The sequence below is a fragment of the Pelodiscus sinensis genome, chromosome 12, assembly GCF_052426305.1.
Source record: "Pelodiscus sinensis isolate ZL-2025 chromosome 12, ASM5242630v1, whole genome shotgun sequence".
Classification (NCBI taxonomy): Eukaryota; Metazoa; Chordata; order Testudines; family Trionychidae; genus Pelodiscus; species Pelodiscus sinensis.
Genome location: NC_143063.1, coordinates 21,225,998 through 21,246,494, shown reverse-complemented (window position 1 = coordinate 21,246,494; position 20,497 = coordinate 21,225,998). Strand labels below are relative to the sequence as shown.

Genomic DNA, 20,497 nt, shown 5'->3' with positions numbered 1-20,497 from the left:
TGGTCTTGAAGATTTTTAAATGAAAAGTACAAGTGGGGAGATGAGGAAGGAATAAGACTGTAGGAAGACAAATTTTATACCAACAACCAAGTAAGCACCTAGGCTGTGTTTACATTACAAAGAAAAGTCAGAAAAAGATACGCAAATTGCGAACCACTGTTTGCTTATCTTTTTCCGCTTTTCTTCTGAAAGAGGCTTTTCCGACAGTTGGCCCGTTGGAATGTTGGGGGAAAAACTTTTTTTCGGAACATCCCTTCTTCCTTGTAAAAAGAAGTTTACAGGGATGCCGAAAAAAATGTATCTGCTTTTCTGAATTATTTTTGGGGAAAAGCAGACCCGTTCCTTGGACGCGGCAGAGCTTTTCCGGTATCCTGGAAAAGCTCTGTAGTCTAGACGTACCCCGAGAGCAGCTTTTTGCAGTTTTGCAGTTAAACACTGTTCCTCAGGTATTGCTACAGAATGGCATGCGTGAGCATCACCTAGAAATGCAAATAACTCTTTACAAAGAACATGGTCTTTATCTGTGTAAAAACCAAAAAATATTTGGCACTCTAATCTTTCTTCAATTTTAGTAATATACAGTCTTCTTACTTGTAAGCAGAGAATATTAAAATGTTAAAGAGGGATGAAATGTGAGTTGTGTGTCTCTTTACTCATGTTCCTTTCAGATGTCCTTCATCTGTTTTATGATGTATGGTATAGCTTCCATTTTCCAGCATTGTGTGCATGGGTAGGGAGGGAGTGTAGGAAGACTTTTACACCTTCCATCTGAGGACCTTCAACTTAGTAAATTATTCTCCTTGGCAGTCCACTAGAGCTTCAGACAAGATAGGTTTTGTTTTGACATGTAACTTAAAAAAATAAAACCCACCTCTCTTTAGAACATTTAGCTGCTACTATAATGGGCACTGTAGGAAACAAATGAAATGAACTCAGCAAACTATGCCAGGGATTTATTTAATCTTGCAGGAATTCAGTGAGTGTTGAAATTCAATGGTGTTGACAGAGTGAACGTGGGGTGGAGGGGATAGGCTTAAGCCTTCTGGTTAGTCAGGAGGATGTTGCTACATGATAGGAAAAAGAGGATACACCGATTACCTGGACTATTATTTAAACAGCTATTCTAAGCATAATTTATTACCCCTCCCCCCCAAAAATGGGGCAGAGGGCATTATTTTTAAGGTAATGCAGCTGACTACCAACTTCTTTCTATACCATGTTCCATTGTTGTGTTCCAGTGTTGTGTGTTTTTAAAACTAATAGGAGAATACAGCGCATAGTATGAATGTTTCTGCTTAGTGTTGGGGACGTAATAGTGTAGTTGATTAACTGTTAAGCCCAGTGTCAGCTTGCGTCAAGTCCGGGACCTGCCCCTGCTGCGGCTCTTCATTTAAAGTGTATTAGGAGGTTGGCAGGCAGGCAGCCCAGGTCAGTTCTGGCTCGCACCGGAGTCAGGGAGTTCAGACCCCTCCTCCCCCAGACAGGGCCTCTGTATGGGTATGTCTACATTGCATTCCTCTTTCCATGCTTCATTTGCATAATCGCATTCGGGCGCTATTTCAAAGTACCCTATTTCGAAAAAAGAAACGCTGTGTAGACACGGTTATTTAGAAAGAAAACCCTTCTTTCAGAATAACCCTTATACCTTATAAAATGAGACTGAAGGGTTTTGTTTCGAAATAACCGCATCTACACAATGTTTCTTTTTTTGAAATAGGCTATTTCGAAATAGCACCCGGACGCGATTATGCAAATGAAGTGCAGGAAATTCAAATCCGCAATTCATTTGCAATTTCATTCGTCTACATTTGTATTCCCTTCTCGGAAGAGGAATGCAATGTAGACCTACCCTATCAGAGACAGCAGCATGCGGCAACAGGCAGCGGGGCTGCGAGGGGAACTGGTTTTTAAACTGTCTTCCCTTACAGACCAGCTCCCAGCTGGCACCCTACACTGCTGACTTTGATACAGAGGCGACAGCGCGGAGTGACAGGCGGCTCTTTGGGTTTGGGGCTGGAGCACATTGGCTGCTGGCCTCACTTCCCGAAGACTATAGAATAGTTGAGTAACTGATAAGAATTCATGAAGTTAATCAGCTATTCTATTAACCGATATTTAACATCCCTACTTAACATTGGGCAAACAGGTACCTATAATTGAGAAGACTCAAATTGCAAACAGCTGTTAACATTATTTCGTATTTGTTTAAATGTCTCAGAACTGATTTTGTGTGTGTTAACAAATTGCTTGTGCTGACACAGGCAATGACTCAGTTGATGACAGGCTAACTAAAAAGGTTAGCTTAGAAGGCTTTTGCTTAAATATTTGGATAACGTGTGAACCCTGAACTCCTAATAGCAGTCATACATGAAGATTTAAATCTTTATAAATCACTCTGATATTAAAATATTTAGTATTGCTGTTTCTTTCACTTTTAATGTGAGCAAAAGCAGTTTTGATTAATTTTCACATTGTTTCTAAATGTGCGTTCTTTGTAAATCCTGTGTGTTGTGAGTTAACATTAAAATTAAATTCCCATAAATGTGAATTTACTTCTGTTGAAAGGAGGCAATGCTTTTGTTCAAAGTTAGTGCTCACTGTTCTTGAAATATTTCTAAACCATTTGAGGTAATGGCAGCCATTTTACTTTTTTCTCTCTCTTTAACTTATCTTTTCTCTCTCTCCTCAGTCTTCACGAAGAAATCATTGATTTCTACAAGTATATGTCTCCCAGACCGGAAGAAGAAAGAATGCGAATGGAAGTGGTGAACAGAATAGAAAATGTTATTAAGGAGCTCTGGCCAAATGCAGATGTGAGTAGAATTTGGCATGCTCTAACAAGCTTTTCTCTGCTTTTGTCTTCGTAAACAGCTTGTTTTGTTTTGTTTTGTTTTGTTACACATTGACTTGCCCTTTTATTGCAAAAATAACTTTATGCTTAAATTGTGGTATAGAAGATATTCACTATTTCTAGGCTACCATAGTTGATCTTGGCATTTTATTTTTAGGCTGTCCAGTGATTAAAAATTAATGGTAATTGCACTACTAAAAAGATTAATCATGCTATAAAACAGTAATAGAATACCATTTATTTAAATACTGTGGATATTTTTTCTACCTTTTTAAAAATATTTTCATTTCAATTACAGCACAGATTGATTACAAATATTTGCACTATAAGCAACGAAAGAAAGTGTTTTTCAATTCACCTAATACAAGTTCTGTAGTGCAGTCTCCTTATCATGAAAGTTGATCTTATGAAAGTTGATCTTACGAGTGTAAAATTATGTAAAAAAAATCCCGCATTTAAAAATAAGAGCATTAAACTTTAGAGCCTACAAGTCCACTCAGTCCTACTTCTTGTCCATTCAGAGAAGTTTCAGAGGGATAGCTGTGTTAACCTGAATCTGCATAAACAATGAGATGTCCTGTCTAGACATAGCCACGGTGTTCAGAGACCCATTGGGTAACTGGTGGGGGCGAGGCAGACAGGGAGCCTGGCTGAGGCTCTCACTGGGCCCTGGGCTGGATCTGGCATGTTGACGGGTCAGATGTAGCTCACAGGTCATATTTTGCCTGACCCTGTAATACAGACTGTATGTATTGATCTGGCAGATATGTAGAACGATAAGACCCACTATTAAGGTACTGCTCCTTATGGGCAAAGCTAATCTGTCTCTACCTCAAGTTGCTGTCAGTGGCAGGCGATGATGTTTTTACTGGGATGCTGTCCCTGGACCTTCCTCAATGGGGCTTAGTCTTTCATATCTGCTTGGGCTAGTAGTTGTCTCAACTTGGAGTCTCTCTAGTGTCCCTCCCAAACCACTTCTGCCTACAGAGAGCGTGAGTATATCATCTCTTTGTTCCCCTTTTCACTTCTGATCCTTAGTTACTAAAGGAATTGAAGTTTTTGCTACTTTACAATCCTGCTTTGAGTAATCTGTGTGTGTGTTTCCATTCATGGGATGTGTACTGATCGTGGAATTGTTCGTTAGCAAATGCCCATTGGTGTACTGTAGCAACCCTTCCTGTCTCTCCCATTCTGGCTCCTGAAGATGAGGCTCTAAAGGTGGGTGTAGCACTTACACAACCTTGGTTTCCTAAAAGCAACTGATGAATCAGGAGCTGTTTTGGCCTTTATCTCATATTTTTCTATTTAGAATAAATAATTTTAGCTTTACAACTTTATTAGAATCAGAGTGGATACAAATCAATTATTTAAATTGGATGTTTGTTTTTTCTCTTTTTTTTTTTTTTAAATCAATAAAATACTACGTTTCTCATTTAAAAATACGTTACAATTAAATCTCATCACAAACATGCTACACCTACATGTATAGTCTCATAAAAATGAATTAATGGCTCTAATCTGTTGAGCCTAATAATCAGCTCTTGCTTCTTTAAAGTTCTGGGCTTTCAGTTTCTGTTTCTCAGCAGATATAGACTGGTTAGTACTGTTTTTGTTTTGTGCCTTATGTGGTGGTGGCTCTGGGCCAAGCATGACAGAGGAGTTAGTTAAGATATTGTCTAAAGACAGAGACAATATGTAGGAAAGGACAGAGACAGTATAGAGAGGAACAGTGGAGTAGACAGGAAAGAAAAAGGGAAGACATTTAGCATAGACGCGGCTTCCTATATTCACCCACACTTTTTCCACAGAAAAACTGCTATGGCATATGGGAGTAAGAGACTTTTCCCCCTCCTACTCTGGGAATATTTTGAAGAAATTTTTCCCTGTGTTTAAAAAAAAAAGCAGGGGGGGGGGGGGAATGTGTCAAGTAAGGAAAACTGCTTATTGAGAGAAAATGAAGTGGAGGAAGTTGTGGCTATGTCTGAAGAAAAATGTGGATCAACATTGCAATGCACCATTCTTCAAGACTCTGTGCCTTTTATTATAAGGGTGATTTGACATGTAAATTCCCAAGTTGTTGACTATATTAGATGTTGCTAGAAGAAAAAGCTTAGCTAATCCTTATGTCTTGTTGAATTAGTTAACTAGGTTTAGCTTGTGTCACTCTACTATACAGTACAGAAAGCTGCATTAAGATAAATCTAGAATTGCCAGTTGCCACTGAGGGCCATTTTTTCATATTACATGACATCTCTTATTTTGGAACATCATGGTGACAGACCACAATGGTGATGCCAGAAGTCTATTCCAAGTTTTATTACCTGGCCCTTCCTGAAATGCTGCGTCTGTCGCGCCACCGGGTACTTCCTTCCCCTTGCTGCCTGCCGGTGAGGGGAGTAGGAGTCCTGGGACTGGGTCAGCTCCAACTGCTCAGGAAGGGTTGTGGGTTTTTTTGCATCTCACTTGTGTGCACCCTGACTGATTTTTCTGTAGGTCAGTGACCCCTGATCCAAAACAGGTTCCCCGCCCCTCCTATAAATTAAAGACAATGCTGAAATGTTTTGTGTTGGACATAATAATTTATTTAAAAATGAAGCCTTGCCAACAAGCCCCCAGTTGAGGCCAAGGTCCCATCTGGCCACAGCATCATAACACCCCTGCATCCCCACATACACCCCAACCCTGAGCCCCTCATACACCGGAACCCCCTGTCCTGAGCCTCTCACATCCCCAGTCTTCTGTAACAACACGAATGCACCATCTACACACTGCAGGTCTGTGTCCTGAGCCCATCATACTCCCAACCCCCCTTCCCTGAGCCCCTCATAGACCTCAACCTGAACTCCTGCACCCTCACATCCACAAGCCTGTGGCTTGCTCAGTACCCCAACCGTCCATCTGACCCCAACACTGTCTAGCCTGGAGCCCCCTCCTTGAGCCAGCAGCCCCTTCTCCACCTCCTCCTGCACCCAGATTCCCTCCCAGAGCCTGCACCTTTCGTCTCTTCCCACACCCAAATCTCTCATTCCCACCCCAGAGCCCACACCACCTGTCTCAACCCAGTGAGAGTGAAGTGTAAGGGCTGGGGACAGCAAATGATGGAGAGGAGGGGAACAGAGGAAGGGGCCTAAAGAAAGTGGTGGAGTCTTGGGAACGGGATGGGATGGATCTTGTCTTGCCCTGACATTTAAAAAGTGATCTTGGGTGTAGAAGGGTTGAAGACGACTGGTAAAGATGATACCATAATGCTGTTACTCATGACTCAAATTATTATTGTAGTTCTCATCTTGTATAATCTTTGCATGTGCTTTCAATTTTAAACTGATTAATTTTAAATAAGGTGGTATTACAGTAAAATCACTCCATGGAATGTACTTTAGAAATCCAGTATTCAAGGGTGACATGAGGAGCATGTGCTCCCTCCAATGCCATGAGTGGAAGGGGCAAGAGACTTGCCAGTGGACCCAGAGCTTCTGGGCAGCCCACGGCTTAGCAGGGGAGCTTGGTGCCCACAGCTGGGTCCTCCCTTCACTCACTGGCAGCATCAGAGGAAGTAGAGCAATGTGATCTCCAGTTTGCTCTGCTTTCCTGGTGCATCCCTTGGGAGGTGGGAGGAGGTGAGACTTTTCTGCTTCCTGGCGGCAAGTGTGGGGCAGGCTGCATGGGTTGGGAGAAGAGGAGGGATGCGGGCAGAGCAGGGGAAAAGATGGAGTAGGGCAGGGGCCTGGGGTGGAGGGAGGCTGTCCTGACCCTTCCCCAGGCTGTGGGAGGAGGAGGAAGGGGTGGGAGAGTGTTATGTGGTGGGTCGCCCTCCCACGCCCCTCTACAGTAGTGGCCCTTTGCCAATATTGTTTCCCCAACACAAAGGATGGGTGGTTTACTGGGGAAAGGAAATGTAAGTGGTGCCTCGTTTTTCTGTCCTTGGTTCTAGTCAGTGCTTTTCACATTAAGTTGGGAACAGAGTTGCTTTTAAATCCTATAAGCCTCAGATATGACGCATCCAGTTACAGTGTAACTTGAATTTAAATGAACTAAGTAAGATTAAGTGTTCTTGTGTGTTTTCATGTCAAAATATACAACTGGTAAGAAGGTATAAACACCATGAATGTTGAAATCAGTTTTGTGCACAAAAAATAAAATGTGTACTCATAATGAAACTTTAAAACAAGACCTGGTACATACATTCTGTGCTACCCCAACTGCATTCAGGAAGGTGGTGAAAAGGTGATTGGGTAAAACTATGCCTCTATACTGTAACTTTATTTGTAGACTTCGGCAGTTGTCATTTGCTCTCTTATTTGAGGGGCACATGCTTAGAAGGAAACATTCCTTGTAAAATGGCATCAGATCAGTTCCACCATAAGAAAGGCTTGTTGTTGAATTTCACTGTAATTAATTTAGTGATTTTTTTAAGGGAAGGCCTTTAAAATAATTTGACAAAGTGAACCTCAAATCTTGTGGTGTTTAAACAAAAGTTGTCACAATGATATTTAGAGGAAAGCTTTACACATTCTACTTACACAGTCCTTTGCAACGGTTAGAAAACATTTGATATTGTCATAATTGCATAGCGCTTGAAATATGCATCACCATAGTAGGACACGAGTAGTAAACTTAAGTACAGTAGACTTCTGATAATCCGGAACCTTTGGAACCTAGATGGTGCCAGATTATTGGATATGACAGACTATCAGGAGGTACTATAAAATGGTTATATATACTGTACCCTTTTTATTGTACATACTGAATACAGTATTGTTTTAGCGTTTTAACCTTTTTTTTTACCCTTTTTGCTCTGTTCAGCTGCTGCCGCTGCTGCCTTGTGACTCGTTTTTAGCCAAAGCTTACTTACTGGGCTCTTGCCATTTTGATGCTGGAGTATCAGGAGTGCTGTACAATTGGATGCTGGACTATTGGAGTTTTACTGTATATTCACATTGGCAAACATAATTTCAGTGTTTTTAAGTATTGGGGTGGGAGAGGAGAGGAATATAAATTGGCCTGCATAGAGTTCCTGTTTTGCATTAATTTGTGGGCATTGTCAGGATTTGTGTGTTAGAATGAATATATCTAGGTACGTAGTAGGGAAGTGAAAATGTAATCATGTACACAGTTAATGAGCCCAGGCTCAGAAGTTAACTTTCAGTGTTACATGCAGGCTCTGGGGGCTGCCTCTCTCCCCTCCCACCTCTGATACATAGGCAATAGAGCAGGGGAGCAGGCGGGAGCTGACTGCCACCCCCGTGTGTAACAGCTGAAATTTTCAGAGGTTACGTGATTACTTAATTAAATGCATTTTAATATCTCTAGTAGAGATGTAAGCAACTAGTTGACTATCCGATAAGCATAAGCTTATCAGGATAGTCGACTAATCCCTTGACTAGTCACTCCTCGCCCCCCTTGCTGCCTGTCAGCTGATTCCCAGCTCACACTTAGTCCCAGACACACTTCTGCTTTTTAAATGTATTAAGAGCCAGTGTATTTTAAATGTATTAAGGTGCACAGTGCGGGGGATCCTGCGTGATCCGGGAATCTGCTGTTCCTGTTTGCACTGAGTCCTTCCTGCTGCGTTTTAGCCTTTTAAATGTAGTAAGAGCTGACAGGCTTTTAATACATTTAAAAGGCAGAGCTGCAGCGGGGTTAGCTTCCGGGCCAGTCGACTAGTCGATTAATTGATTCAACTACATTTGACATCTCTGATCCCTAGTAGGTAGTATGGTAAAGGTTGTAGCATTGTGTTAATGTCTTCAAAATCCAAGAGAGAAGAAGGAAAAAGCCAGTATGGCTTGGTTTACTCTAGCAACTTATGTTTGTAAAACTCTTGCTCAGGGGTGCAGAAAACCCATACCTCTGAACAATGCTGTTACACCAACATAACTCCCAGTGAGAAAGTGCTATGTTGATAGGAGAGCTTTGCCCTTCAACATACCTGCCATCTCTCAGGGTGGTGGAATGTGCTGACTAGGGATGTAAGAGTTTAACCAGTTACGCTGATACTTACCCATTCCTGTTAATGGTTAAAGTCACTAGGCAGTCCAGAGTCTGACTGAGCTGACCCGGAGTCCACCAGGTCCCAGGAGCGCATTGCCCTGGTAGCCCAGACCTGGAGCCTGCCACCAGCTGGCAAACTGTGGCAGCTCATGGAGCCTGTGGCAGCCTGGAGCCCATTAGCATTTCGGACCTGGAGCCCACTGTCACCCAGCAAACTATGGCAGCCCGCAGAGCTCACCCGGAGCTCGCTAGCAGCTCTCCAGCACCCTTCCCTCCTTCTCTATTCCTATCCCCTGGCAATGTTTAACCATGTAATAGATATAATTTTCATTGGTTACTACTTTTTATAAATTTTTTTAACATCCTGAATGGTAACAGGGGAGGCCTTCCTATTGTGTAGGCAGTGTCTTCTCTGAATCGTTAAAATGGTACAGGTGCATCTATGCCACTGTAGCATATTACGTGTATACATGCACTAAGATTGTAAATATGTTACCAAAAATATAATTAGGCTACATGCAAGCTAAGGATGTGAATGTTTAACAAGTGGATTGATAAGCCTCACTGATTAAAGTTAACCAGAGGGGGATGGAGCAGCTTCCCACCTGCCACAGGCAGGGGGCTGCTCCTGCCTGGCAGGGGGGCACTGCAAATGAGCTACTCTAGCTGGGCTGGAACAGCCTCCGTCTATGGTGTGCTTGGGTGCTTCACAGGCAGGCACTGCTCTAGCCCAGCCAGTGCAGCTTCTGTCTACAGTAGATCTCACAGGCAGAGGCTGCTCCGTCCGGGATTCAGGTGGGCGGGGAAGCTACTCTAGCTGGGCTGGAGGTGCCCCACCGTCCACTCTCCCTTTAATTGGTTAACTGGTTAAATAATATGTTTAACTGGTTAACCAATTAAATAGGATTTTACATCCCTAATGCAAGCAAAAAAAATGCACCAGCAGCAACAGAAGAACGCTGCAGTATAGTATTAATAGCACTCAGCCCACTCCAAAAAGTTAGCATATGCAACACTTTTGTGAGAGAGATATTAGCGTATATTTGTGGTTGCATAAAGGTATGATTGGCTATAGTGCTAGAACACAAAGACTCTGATGCTTTTGTCTAGTTTTATTATATTTGAAAATAGTTTCTTATACTCTTAAGTATTTTCAAAATGAAGGATTTGTAATGGAAAAACTGATGGAGTTAGAGCTCTACTGTCACAAACATCACTTTAATTAGAAATAATATTTATTCTGATACTTTCTTCTGTCTATGCATTTCCCTAACATAATGACTATTGCTACAGTACTCTATTTTCTAATCTTCTTTTAAAGTTAAAGATTTAAATACTTGTTTGCCAAATTCCTGTTTTATGGTCTTGTAAAATCTTTCAGTAATACCTAAAACTACCAGTGGAGGGTAGCAATAGTCAAACTTTACTAGTTACAGTACTCAGTAGTTAATTGTTCAGAAATTTGTGATGCATTCTAATGCCCTATTTCTCTGTTACAGGTGCAGATATTTGGAAGTTTTAAAACTGGTTTATATCTACCAACTAGGTTAGTACCTTTTCTTAACTTTCTTATACATTGTTTACACATCTTTTGAAGTCTCTTCCTTTTCTATTCACATTGCTATATGTTGAATTTCCGTGCACTATAATAAAATCATGTTCCTGGGGTGGTATGTGCACTTGTCACCCAACTCTTTTTCTAACTACTGACTTATGTAATATATTTTTATCAATTTATATTGAAAGATGACATTTATGCAGATACTTTTATATAGTACCCATTTCACTGATGATTAAGATTAGATTTTTTTTAAAAGACTGCCCTGTGTTTTAAAATGTCTGACTAAATCTGAAAACAGCCCAAGCCTAAAGGTATATTTAGCCCTCCCAGTAGAATACATTGTAAAAATAAAAGAAATAAAGATGGAACTTCTGAAATAGGATATATCCACTTGTTTAGATCCTATTTGTATTAATTTAAAATATAACCCCACTTGTAGTATTATCAAAAATAAACTGTTTTGTAATTCAGTCTAATTAATTATAAGAGTAAATCATAGTAAAATCTTAGATTTATCCCACTTCACTTGGATTTTTTTCCCCCAGCATGTGACATGATTTAAGCTTGACCTTTGAGTTCAGGTATTAAACTATTTATCTCATTAAAAGAGAAGCTGAATCCAATTTCCAAAAGAAGAAATTAAAATATTAAAATAGTAACTAATCAGTTTGGTTGATATCTTTGTCCACTAAGATAGGAGAATAAATCTTTTTAAGAACCCAGACTTTTTTTGTATAATGATGTAAACAATGAGCATAATGAAAGGGTACGTCTAGACTACAGGCTTTTGTCTACAGAAGTTTTGTCGACATATATTGTCGACAAAGCTTCTGTCGACAAAGAGAGTCTAGAGCACATTCAGTTCTGTCGACAAAGCAAGCTGCTTTGTCGACAAAACCCTGTAGTCTAGACACAACCCTAGATGCAATAACACCTTCTGTCGACAGAACTCTGTCGACAAAAGGCGTTATGCCTCGTAAAATGAGGCTTACCAGCATCGACAAAACTGCTGAGTTTTCTCAGCTGTAGTGTAGAAGCAGGTATAGTTTTGTCGACAAAACTCTGTAGTCTAGACACACCCAAATAGGAGGCTAAGTTCCATCTAAAGAAAGTTCATTACAAGATCACATTAGTGTTTTAAAATAATTTTTCCAATTAAAAATGTAAAATATAAATAAGCTTCAAGTTTACTAATGGTTACAGGATAGAGTCCTGTAATTAATACTTCTCTTTAAAGACTATTTTAAAATGTATTTTTTCCTAGCGAACATTTCAGGAAGAGTAATTGGTTGATCACCGAACCTAACTACAATATTCTTCTCTGTTTTGTAATTATTGTTTTTCATCTCCTCTTAGGTGGAAAATGTTAATTTAAAATTAGGAACCAAATTAATTAAACTTCTTTATACAATTGGCTTTGACTTATTGAGCAACAAGAAAAAAAAATCAAACCGAGTTGCTAAATTTCTGACTTATAGGTCTGTCAGAAATGCAAGTCCCCAAGGTAACATGTTGCTTGCTTAAATTTGGCTGTATTCTTGCATAGTCATTTGGAAAAAAAAATAGCTCAGCTTCTTCAAAGCCTCCAAAACATTTTTCACAGTTTTTAAAATGTAAAGACTTTTTTGCACCCTAAGAAAATTGCACAGTCATTTAGGCACCTTTAAAATTTCTATTAAAATGTTCACCAAGACTGATTCCCATTAGATGGATGCTACGTTTAATTATTCTGAAATCTGTTTTCTCTGAGAACATTGATAATTATTCCTTTGTGTTCATAAACTCTGTTTTTCCTTGAAACTTGTAGTGTAATACTGGATAGTTAAGTTAGTTCTGTCAGTTTGTTGATCCACTCCTTTCCATGCATACATCAGAAAAAAACCATCCCTGCAAACCTCATCTACTGCCCAAACTGGACTCCTATAGATCTCCTCTCTCCTGCAGTGAAAAGTGCTCTATTTATTCTAATCAGGATATACTATCTTCAGAAAACTAGTGAGGCTTAGTTAAAACACTTCAAATACCTAAATATATTTTTCAAAACTCTGCTTCGGTATTTATTTAGTGAACACGTGTGTGATCTCTCTTGGTGAGAGGTTCTATTTGTGATATTTCTTAGTTTAATTTGTGCAGTGGAGGCAGCCAGTTTGATGCATAGTAGGACTGAAAAACTCTACTTTACTCTTTCAAGGTTGTTCTAGATATTTAGAAATTACTGTGATTAATATAATGATTGCATTGACTGTTTTCATACATTAACAGCTCATAGCTCTTCTGAACAATTTACTTCCAATCTGTTCCTCTTTCCCCCATCACATTATCAAATTATCCAGATGATAGCTTGCTGTCTGATTTAATATAATTACAGTGTTGTAGCTGTGGTGATTCCAGACTGAGAGAGACAGAAGGGTAGATCAAGTAATATCTTTTATTGGTCCAACTTCTTTTGGTAAAAGAAATAATTTTTAGCTTTATCTGAAATCGAGTCCCGTGAAGAAGAGCTCTGTGGCGTTCAAAAGCTTGTCTCTTTCACCAACAGAAGTTGGTCCAACAAAAGATATATTACCACCTTGTCCGCCGCCTTATGCTTTAGAAATTTAAAAAAATACTCTTATATATTTTAATTCTTATCTTCTTCCCACTTAAGAGAATTCAGTGTGCTGTTTTACTTTCTGTTGGTGTTTTTCCAATCATGCACTTTTAAATGCACCCAAATCTAGTATCAGTCTTTATTTTAACTCTACTATTTTTATGTTCTCTTGTAATTTCAGTGATATTGACTTAGTTGTGTTTGGAAAATGGGAGACTTTGCCTCTCTGGACCTTGGAAGAGGCTCTTAGAAAGCACAATGTAGCAGATGAAGATTCAGTAAAGGTTCTAGACAAAGCAACTGTAAGTCGTCTTTAGTTTCTTAAAGCATATGTCTACTCTGAAAAGGGCATTTGAAAATAGCACCATTTTACTCAGATTCTGCTTTGTGATGTTCAAAATCAAATCTGCTTATTTAGTGACAGTTTTATTACTCATAACGTGTCTTGTAATTTTTTTTTAAATGGATGGATAAATTTGCTTTGTGGGTTTGTCTAAACTGCATTGTAAACCCGTGTCTGTGGACCCAACCTTGTGTAACTGGTGTTTGAGCCTGGTCTTAAGCTTTCATGCTGCATTGTAAACCTAAGCTTACAGTTCCTAGACCTGGGTCTTGCATCCATACTTCACTGTACAGGCCTTCTGACCCTGTGACTGGAGCTGCATCCCCACTGCAAAACAACAGAGACTAGACCCCAAGCTGCAGTAAGACTGGGCTCTGATTTTATTCTCTTAGCACAGTCCTGGAACTTGACTTCTTGAGTGCTTGCTGGCCCAAGTCAGACTGATTTCCTTGTGAATTTAAAGGGGGCCTGGGCTCAAACCTAAGTGAGAGACCAGAATTCGTGTGCAGTGTAAACCTACTCTTTCCTCCTCTCATTAATAATATTTGTATGAAGTCAGGGATCTTTAGTTGTTGTGCATCAGTCTCCCTCTGGTGTTTGTCTTTTACTAAAAAATTGTAGTGTTTTGACTTCAGTTACTTACTTTACAGTATTTTTAAAAAAATCAGAGTAATATTATGCATAAAAGATTTTAAATTTAAAATAGTTTCAGAATGAGTTAAGAAAATCATTCCCAATTCAATTAAACGTACATAAAAGGGGTACGATCTTAAAATTACAGGTTCCTGTAATCTGTCTCCTTCCCCCCCCCTCTCTCTTCCCCCCCATCCCTTCCTTGTAAAATCTATAACACAGTTGAAATGTGCAAATACCTACACAAATCATATTTTACTAATGAAGCTAAGTATATCATGGATACTTAGTATTGCTTTTCCTTTTCAGATAGTTAAATATTAACTTTATATCTTGCTCTTTTGTCAGGTACCTATTATTAAACTGACAGATTCCTTCACTGAAGTAAAAGTTGATATCAGCTTTAATGTACAGAATGGGGTTAAAGCAGCCCAACTCATCAGAGATTTTATCAAGGTTAGATAATGCTTTATACTAGCACTATTGAGTTGTACATTGATGATTCACTTTGTAATAAGAATGGGTTAAAGTAAAATACAGAATCAAATATTCAAATATTCTTTTTGTCAGCAGCAAAATATTGCTGCTTTTTGAGTCCTAAAAAGTGAAGAGCATGTTGCTGTCTAAACAATCTGGAATTCAATATGGATGGAAAGTATTCAGAGAAATTCTAACTGTATGTTTACAATAGCAAGTGCATTAGCTTCAATATTGAATGTTGTGTCTTACTGAAAATTCAGTTTCTTTATTACTCAGACAGCAGACAACCAGGCTCTTTTAATCAAAGCTAGATCATTATAATAGAGAAATGTTTATACATTACCAATTGGAGAATAGACTTGTAACAGTTACATTTTCACTCTGTTCCAAATTATGAGCTTCACTGAGCTCGTATTTTTTTCCCCTTGTTAACAACAGATCAGACACATTTTTTTCTTTTTCTAGATTTCTGCTTATTTCAGATATTAGTTGATGGTAGAGTACAAGTAGCCACCATTAAAACCTGGGATGTTTAAAAGTGGTTAATTAGGTAACAATGTTACTGCTGAAAATTCTCAGTAGTTACAGGCTCTGAAGAACAGGTTGGACCTCCCTGGGCTGGCACCCTCGGGACCTGACCTGTCCTGACCCAGGGAGTTTGCCGGATTGGGGAGGTCGCTGCTCCCTGCTCTGCCATTGGTCCCGCTAACACTGGCCACTCTGCTGCCTACACGCTGCCCCAGGGTCTCCTGGAGTTCCTGGCCGGGATAACCTGGCTGCTGCCGGCGGCACTGCCACACGGTGTTCCCAGGTTGTGGCCACTCAGCCACCACCAGCCCCACTGCTGCTGGGAACTCCCTGGGGTTCCCCAGCTGGGGCCACCTGCCTCTGCCAGCCCCACTTCAGCCAGGGGTTCCGTGGCTGGAGCTTTCCAGTGCAGCCTCGCTGCTATCAGGGATATCCTGCGGGTCCCACCTTGTCTCCAACAGCCCTACTGCCTCAGGGGGAAGGGGAGAGGGTTGGCTGGGCTGCCAGTCACTTGAAGCCCTGCTGCAGCAGGGGTTCCCCAGCTGAGGTCAGGATTCCCTGGCCACCTGGCCCAGCTGACTCTAGGGGATACTTGACCAGGGTGGGAGCTTCTCCGGTCTCTGCTTGCTTCAGCCACTCCTGGCTCTGCTGGGGCTCCCCAGCCTAGTGTTCTCTCAGCTGGCTCCTGCTCCCACCTCTGGGGTCTTTGGTCCAGCAACATTGGTGGCCCTGCCAGACCACAAATGTTGCCTGATCAGAGAATCCTGGATTTGGAAGGTTCAACCTGTATAAGCTTTATATTGCAGAGTCCACAGCATGGGGCAGCAGCTGGCTCTGGGAGCTGGTGCTGCCCTTCTCCCTAGGAGCTGTCTGCCACCCTGTGCTGCTACCTCTGCATCAGAGGCAGCAGCATGGGGTAGCCAGCTCTTGCCCACAGACTTGCTCTCGGGGAGCTGTCTGCCAGCCTGTGCAAGGTGGCAGCTGGCTCTCCAGTAGTGGGGCTGGGAGCTTTTGTGTAAATGGTAACTGAAAAGCCCGGGGTTATCAGTTAACCATTTAAATGGTTATATTATTACATCCCTAATTGAAATGTTTGCAGTAAGTGTATTTTGTACACTTTTCATACTCAACAAAATTTAACAAAGCATGCATCTTGCTTCTGATGGATTCTGCATATTCAAAGAAAAAAGTTTACAGTGTGATAGCAAATGTCCACAATAAATCTCAGCATGCATACAAGGCATTATGGAAATCAGTTTGTAATTATACAGCTTACCCTAAATACAAAGTATTCCAGAAATATGATACTAGATAATTGTTTTACTACTATAACATATAGATGGTATCATGAGCTTTTGTGGGCATAGCCCACTTCTTAAGATGGGCGGAGTTTTGAGTTTAGGATGTGCAGACCCAAAATAAATCGGGGAGAAAGGGAAAAAAAGGAGGGGGGCGAGAAACAAGGAGCAGAGGTAATAAAAATATCAAAGGGAAAAACAGGAAGGCAGAACAGGCCATCAGTAAGCACCTGAAGATTGGATAGTTAAAACAAAGCAGATAAGGATCAAAGTCAATAGATAGGGAGGGTACTAACGCAAGAATCTACCAACCCTAACATTCAATGAAGGTGCAAACAGCTTTTTGTGTAATATCCCAGCCATCCCGATTGAGGCCATTAGCATGAGAACTGAACTTGCTGATGAATTGTAATTCCAACACTTCTCTGTGTATTTGACTGGTAGAGTTTTTGTGACAAGACAGCCACCAGTTTTTGTTTTTTCAGTTTATCCTGTGCAGACTAACTTGGCTATCCCCTGAAGCTTTACTACTTTAGTTATTCTAGTTGTTCAGGTTTGCAGTGATTAATACCATAGGTTGGTACAGAAAGCCAAAATAATTGTCAGATTTGTATAGTAAACTTGGCTTTAAATAGTCACGTGCAAAATTACATTTTTTAAACCCGTGGTCACCAACCAGTAGATCGTGAGCTACCAGTAGATCTCAGGGGCTCTAAGAGTAGCTCTTGAGCCCTCTCTGATCTGTGCAGTACATTTACATTAGATTTCCTCATTTGAGGAGCAGCTACTCACTGAGCAACAACACAGGTGAGTAGCTGTGAGGAATGGTGGGAGCTGGGAGGTTGGGAGTGCTGAAACACCTCAGCCAGCTGACTGTGGCTTTCACAGCTGGAGCTAGGCGCAGCCTCCATGGGCTGAGCGCAGGACAGCTGGGCTGGAGGGAAGAGAAGCAGCTGCCCGGCCAGCTGGCCATGGCACTCAGCCAGGGTGCACCACGCTCCATGTGGGCTGGCGCAGAGGAGAAGCTGCCTGGCCTGCTGGCTGTGGCGTTCAGCCCAGAGGAGGCTGAACAGTGCTCCAGCTGATTGGGCGGCTTCCCCTCTGCGCCTGCCCTTGTGGAACTTGGTGGCACACTGGTTGAGCACCATGGCCAGCTGGCCGGGCAGCCGCTTTTCTTCGATCCAGCCCGGCTGCCCCACGGTCAGTCCGGAGGGAGCACGGGTTGGAGGCTTCCCTCCGTGGCTGGTGTAGGGAACTCCCTGCCCCCAACCTTGTTCCCTCTCCTCTGCCCCAAACTTGTCCCCCGCCCTCCTGGCCCCCTGTTCCCTCTCCTTTGCCCCGCCCTCCCCCCCAACCCTGCTGCAGAAACCTGCCCCCCCCTCCCCCCCGCAGAAACCAGTTCCTTCTGGCACCCTGTCTCCTACTACAGAAACCCGTGCCCCTGCTCCCCTCTGCAGAAACCTGTCTTCCCCCCCCCCCCCCAGCACCCTGTTCCCTGCTGCAGAAACCTGTCCTGGCACCCTGCCCCCTCTCCCCTGTCCCCACTGAGACCCTTTCCCTTCTCCAGAACCCACTAGCACTCCTCCCCAGTTGTCCCCTGCTCCCAAATGACTTTTCTATGGGTCAGTGACCCCTGACTCAAGGCAGGTTCCCTGCCATTCTCATAAATAAAGACAATGCAGAAACTTTTTGTGTTTAACATAGTATTCTATTTAAAAATGAAACCTGGCCAACAATCCCCCAATTGGGGCCAAGCCCCCATCTGGCCACAACCACTCCTGCACTCCTCCTTCCCCAGACCCAAGATCTGAGCCTATCATACACTGGAACCTCATGCCCTCAACCCCTCACATACCCCAACCCAAATTCCTGCACCCTCACATCTGCAAGCCTGTGGCTTGCTTAGTATCCTAACACCGCCCAGCCTGGAGCCCCCTCCCCGAGCCAGTGTCCCCTTCTCTACCTCCTCCTGCATCCAGATTTCCTCCCAGAGCTTGCACCTCTCACCCCTTCCCACACCCAAATCCCTCATTCCCACCCCAGAGCCTACACATCCTGTCTCAACACAGCAAGGATCCAGCTAGACTGCAGGGCTGTGTCTACACTGGCACCCTTTTCCGTAATCCCGCACGGCATTTGCATGAACATGGCTGCCGCTTTTTTCCGGCTCGGGGTTTTGCCGGAGAAAAGCGCCAGTCTAGACGGGATCTTGCGGAAAATAAACCCTTTTCCGGAAGATCCCTTATTCCTACTTTCAAGGAATAAGGGATCTTCCGGAAAAGGGTTTATTTTCCGCAAGATCCCGTCTAGCTGGCGCTTTTCTCTGGCAAAACCCCGAGCCGGAAAAAAGCGGCAGCCATGTTCATGCAAATGCCGTGGGGGATATTTAAATCCCCAGCGGCATTTGCAATTCCGGCTGGTCTCATTAGCATCCCTTTTACGGAAAAGGGTGCCAGTGTAGACACAGCCCAGGAGTTTTTGAGGATTCTGGAGATATCCCAGAAAAACTCTTCTGCATCCAGGGTTCCGTTTGTTCTTCCGCTTTTTTAGTGGAAGAGCAAACAGGCTCTTTTGGTCACCTCTATATTCCTCTTTCCACAAGGAATAAGGTGGCTTCCAAAAGAAGGGTTTTTTCTGACATTTGGTCCAGTGTAGACAGGCCAAATGTTGGAAAAACCTCTTCCTACAGAAGAATATAAAAAAAAAATAAGCAGCAGTATAAGGATTGGGGATAGCAAGTGATGGAGAAGAGGAGAATAGAGAGGGCGGGGCTTCAAGGAAGAGGCAGGCTTCAAGGAAGGGGCGGGGCGGTAGATCTTGGCTTGGTCTGTCATTTAAAAAGTGATCTTGGGTGTAAAAAGGTTGGAGACCACTGTTTTAAACCATAAAAATGAGAACCAATCTATTGCCGGTTTTTGTTTTTTGTTTTTGACTTACTCTATAGACTAACTGGTAAGTTTAATAGATGGGTGTATTAAAACCTTGTGCTTAATCTTTGAACTTCTTTTCCCCTTTCTTTTGTTCAGACCTTTGGAAATACATGGTATCCCTCTTTTGGTAACCAAACAAATCCAAAAAGCCCTGCTAGTTTGTCCTGTCTGTTCTGTGTAGGTAGAAAGAGAGACTCAGTCTCATTGAGTGTTGGGTATTCCTTCTCTGGTGGTAACTGCTTTATTATATTTTTTTTCTTTAATCAAAACTTAACAATGGCAACAGATGAATTGAATACTTCTACAGAGACTGACATTAAGTATTTGTATGCAGTGTCATAGCCATGCTGGTCCAGGGTATATTAGAGACACAAGTTATTTTGTTGGACCTATTTCTGTTGTTGAGAGAGAGAGAAGCTTTCAAACGTATTCTTGTGTAAGCTTGAAAGCATTTCTCATTAAGGTACGTCTACACTGCACGGCTATTTCAGGATACTGGAGGTATCCCAAAGTAGCTACCCCACATCTTCACAAGCTGCCCATTATTTCAAAATACTTTTCAAAATAATGGGCATGCTATTTCGGCATCCCAGTAACCCTAGTTCCACAAAGGTTAAGGGATGTCTTGAAATAGCATGTTATTTTGCAATTTGGTGCTGGGTAGATGCACCAGATTTCGAAATAGCCCATTTCAAAATGTAATCAAAATAAGATGTGCAAGTTGCGTATCTTATTTTGAGTTTAGGGTGCTGTGTAGTAGACACATCCTAACAGAAGATGGTTTAGTAACAGATATTCCCTCACCCATCTAGTCTCATAAGTATTTGAATAGTTATAACTTCAGAGCAAAATCCTTTGGCTGTTTGACTTAGTAAAACTGTTCACATGGGTATGGCAAGCAGGAATTAACCCTTCGTGTTAAAAATTGAAAGTGTAATTCTGTTGTAGTTACAGGTAGTGAGGCAGTTTTTCAGATCTCAGTGGTTTCAATAGCTGATGAGAACATTAGTACAGGCAGTCCCTGGGTTACATGGATCCGACTTACATTGGATCCCTACTTACAAACGGGGTGAGGCAACCCCGCACTAGCTGCTTCCCCCCAGCAGACCAGGGAGACGCAAACCTAGCGCCGCCCGCCGCCCGCCGCCCCCCCCCCCCCCCCCCAGCAGACCAGAGAGACGCGGAGCGGCTTTTCTCAGCAGACACCTCAGCTTGAGAATAAAGGACTGAGGGAAGTGAGGTGTGGGAGAATAAAACTGAGCTCTAGAGAAATGTTTGGCTAGAGTTTCCCC

At 42.1% G+C, this 20,497-nt stretch overlaps 1 protein-coding gene across 4 annotated transcripts in view; it reads left to right on the top strand.

Annotated features, from left to right (window-relative positions):
* Positions 1–20,497, top strand: part of TENT4B (terminal nucleotidyltransferase 4B) — a 59,876-nt gene that overhangs the window by 24,503 nt on the left and 14,876 nt on the right. For 3 of the 4 annotated variants that reach the window (XM_075940247.2, XM_006121144.3, XM_025183667.3), the window contains exons 2-5: positions 2,690–2,813; positions 10,342–10,388; positions 13,175–13,295; positions 14,318–14,425. In XM_075940247.2, the coding sequence (XP_075796362.2) occupies positions 2,690–2,813; positions 10,342–10,388; positions 13,175–13,295; positions 14,318–14,425 (400 nt within the window). The remainder of the gene's footprint in view (positions 1–2,689; positions 2,814–10,341; positions 10,389–13,174; positions 13,296–14,317; positions 14,426–20,497) is intronic. The other variant, XM_075940246.2, reaches the window with a different exon arrangement.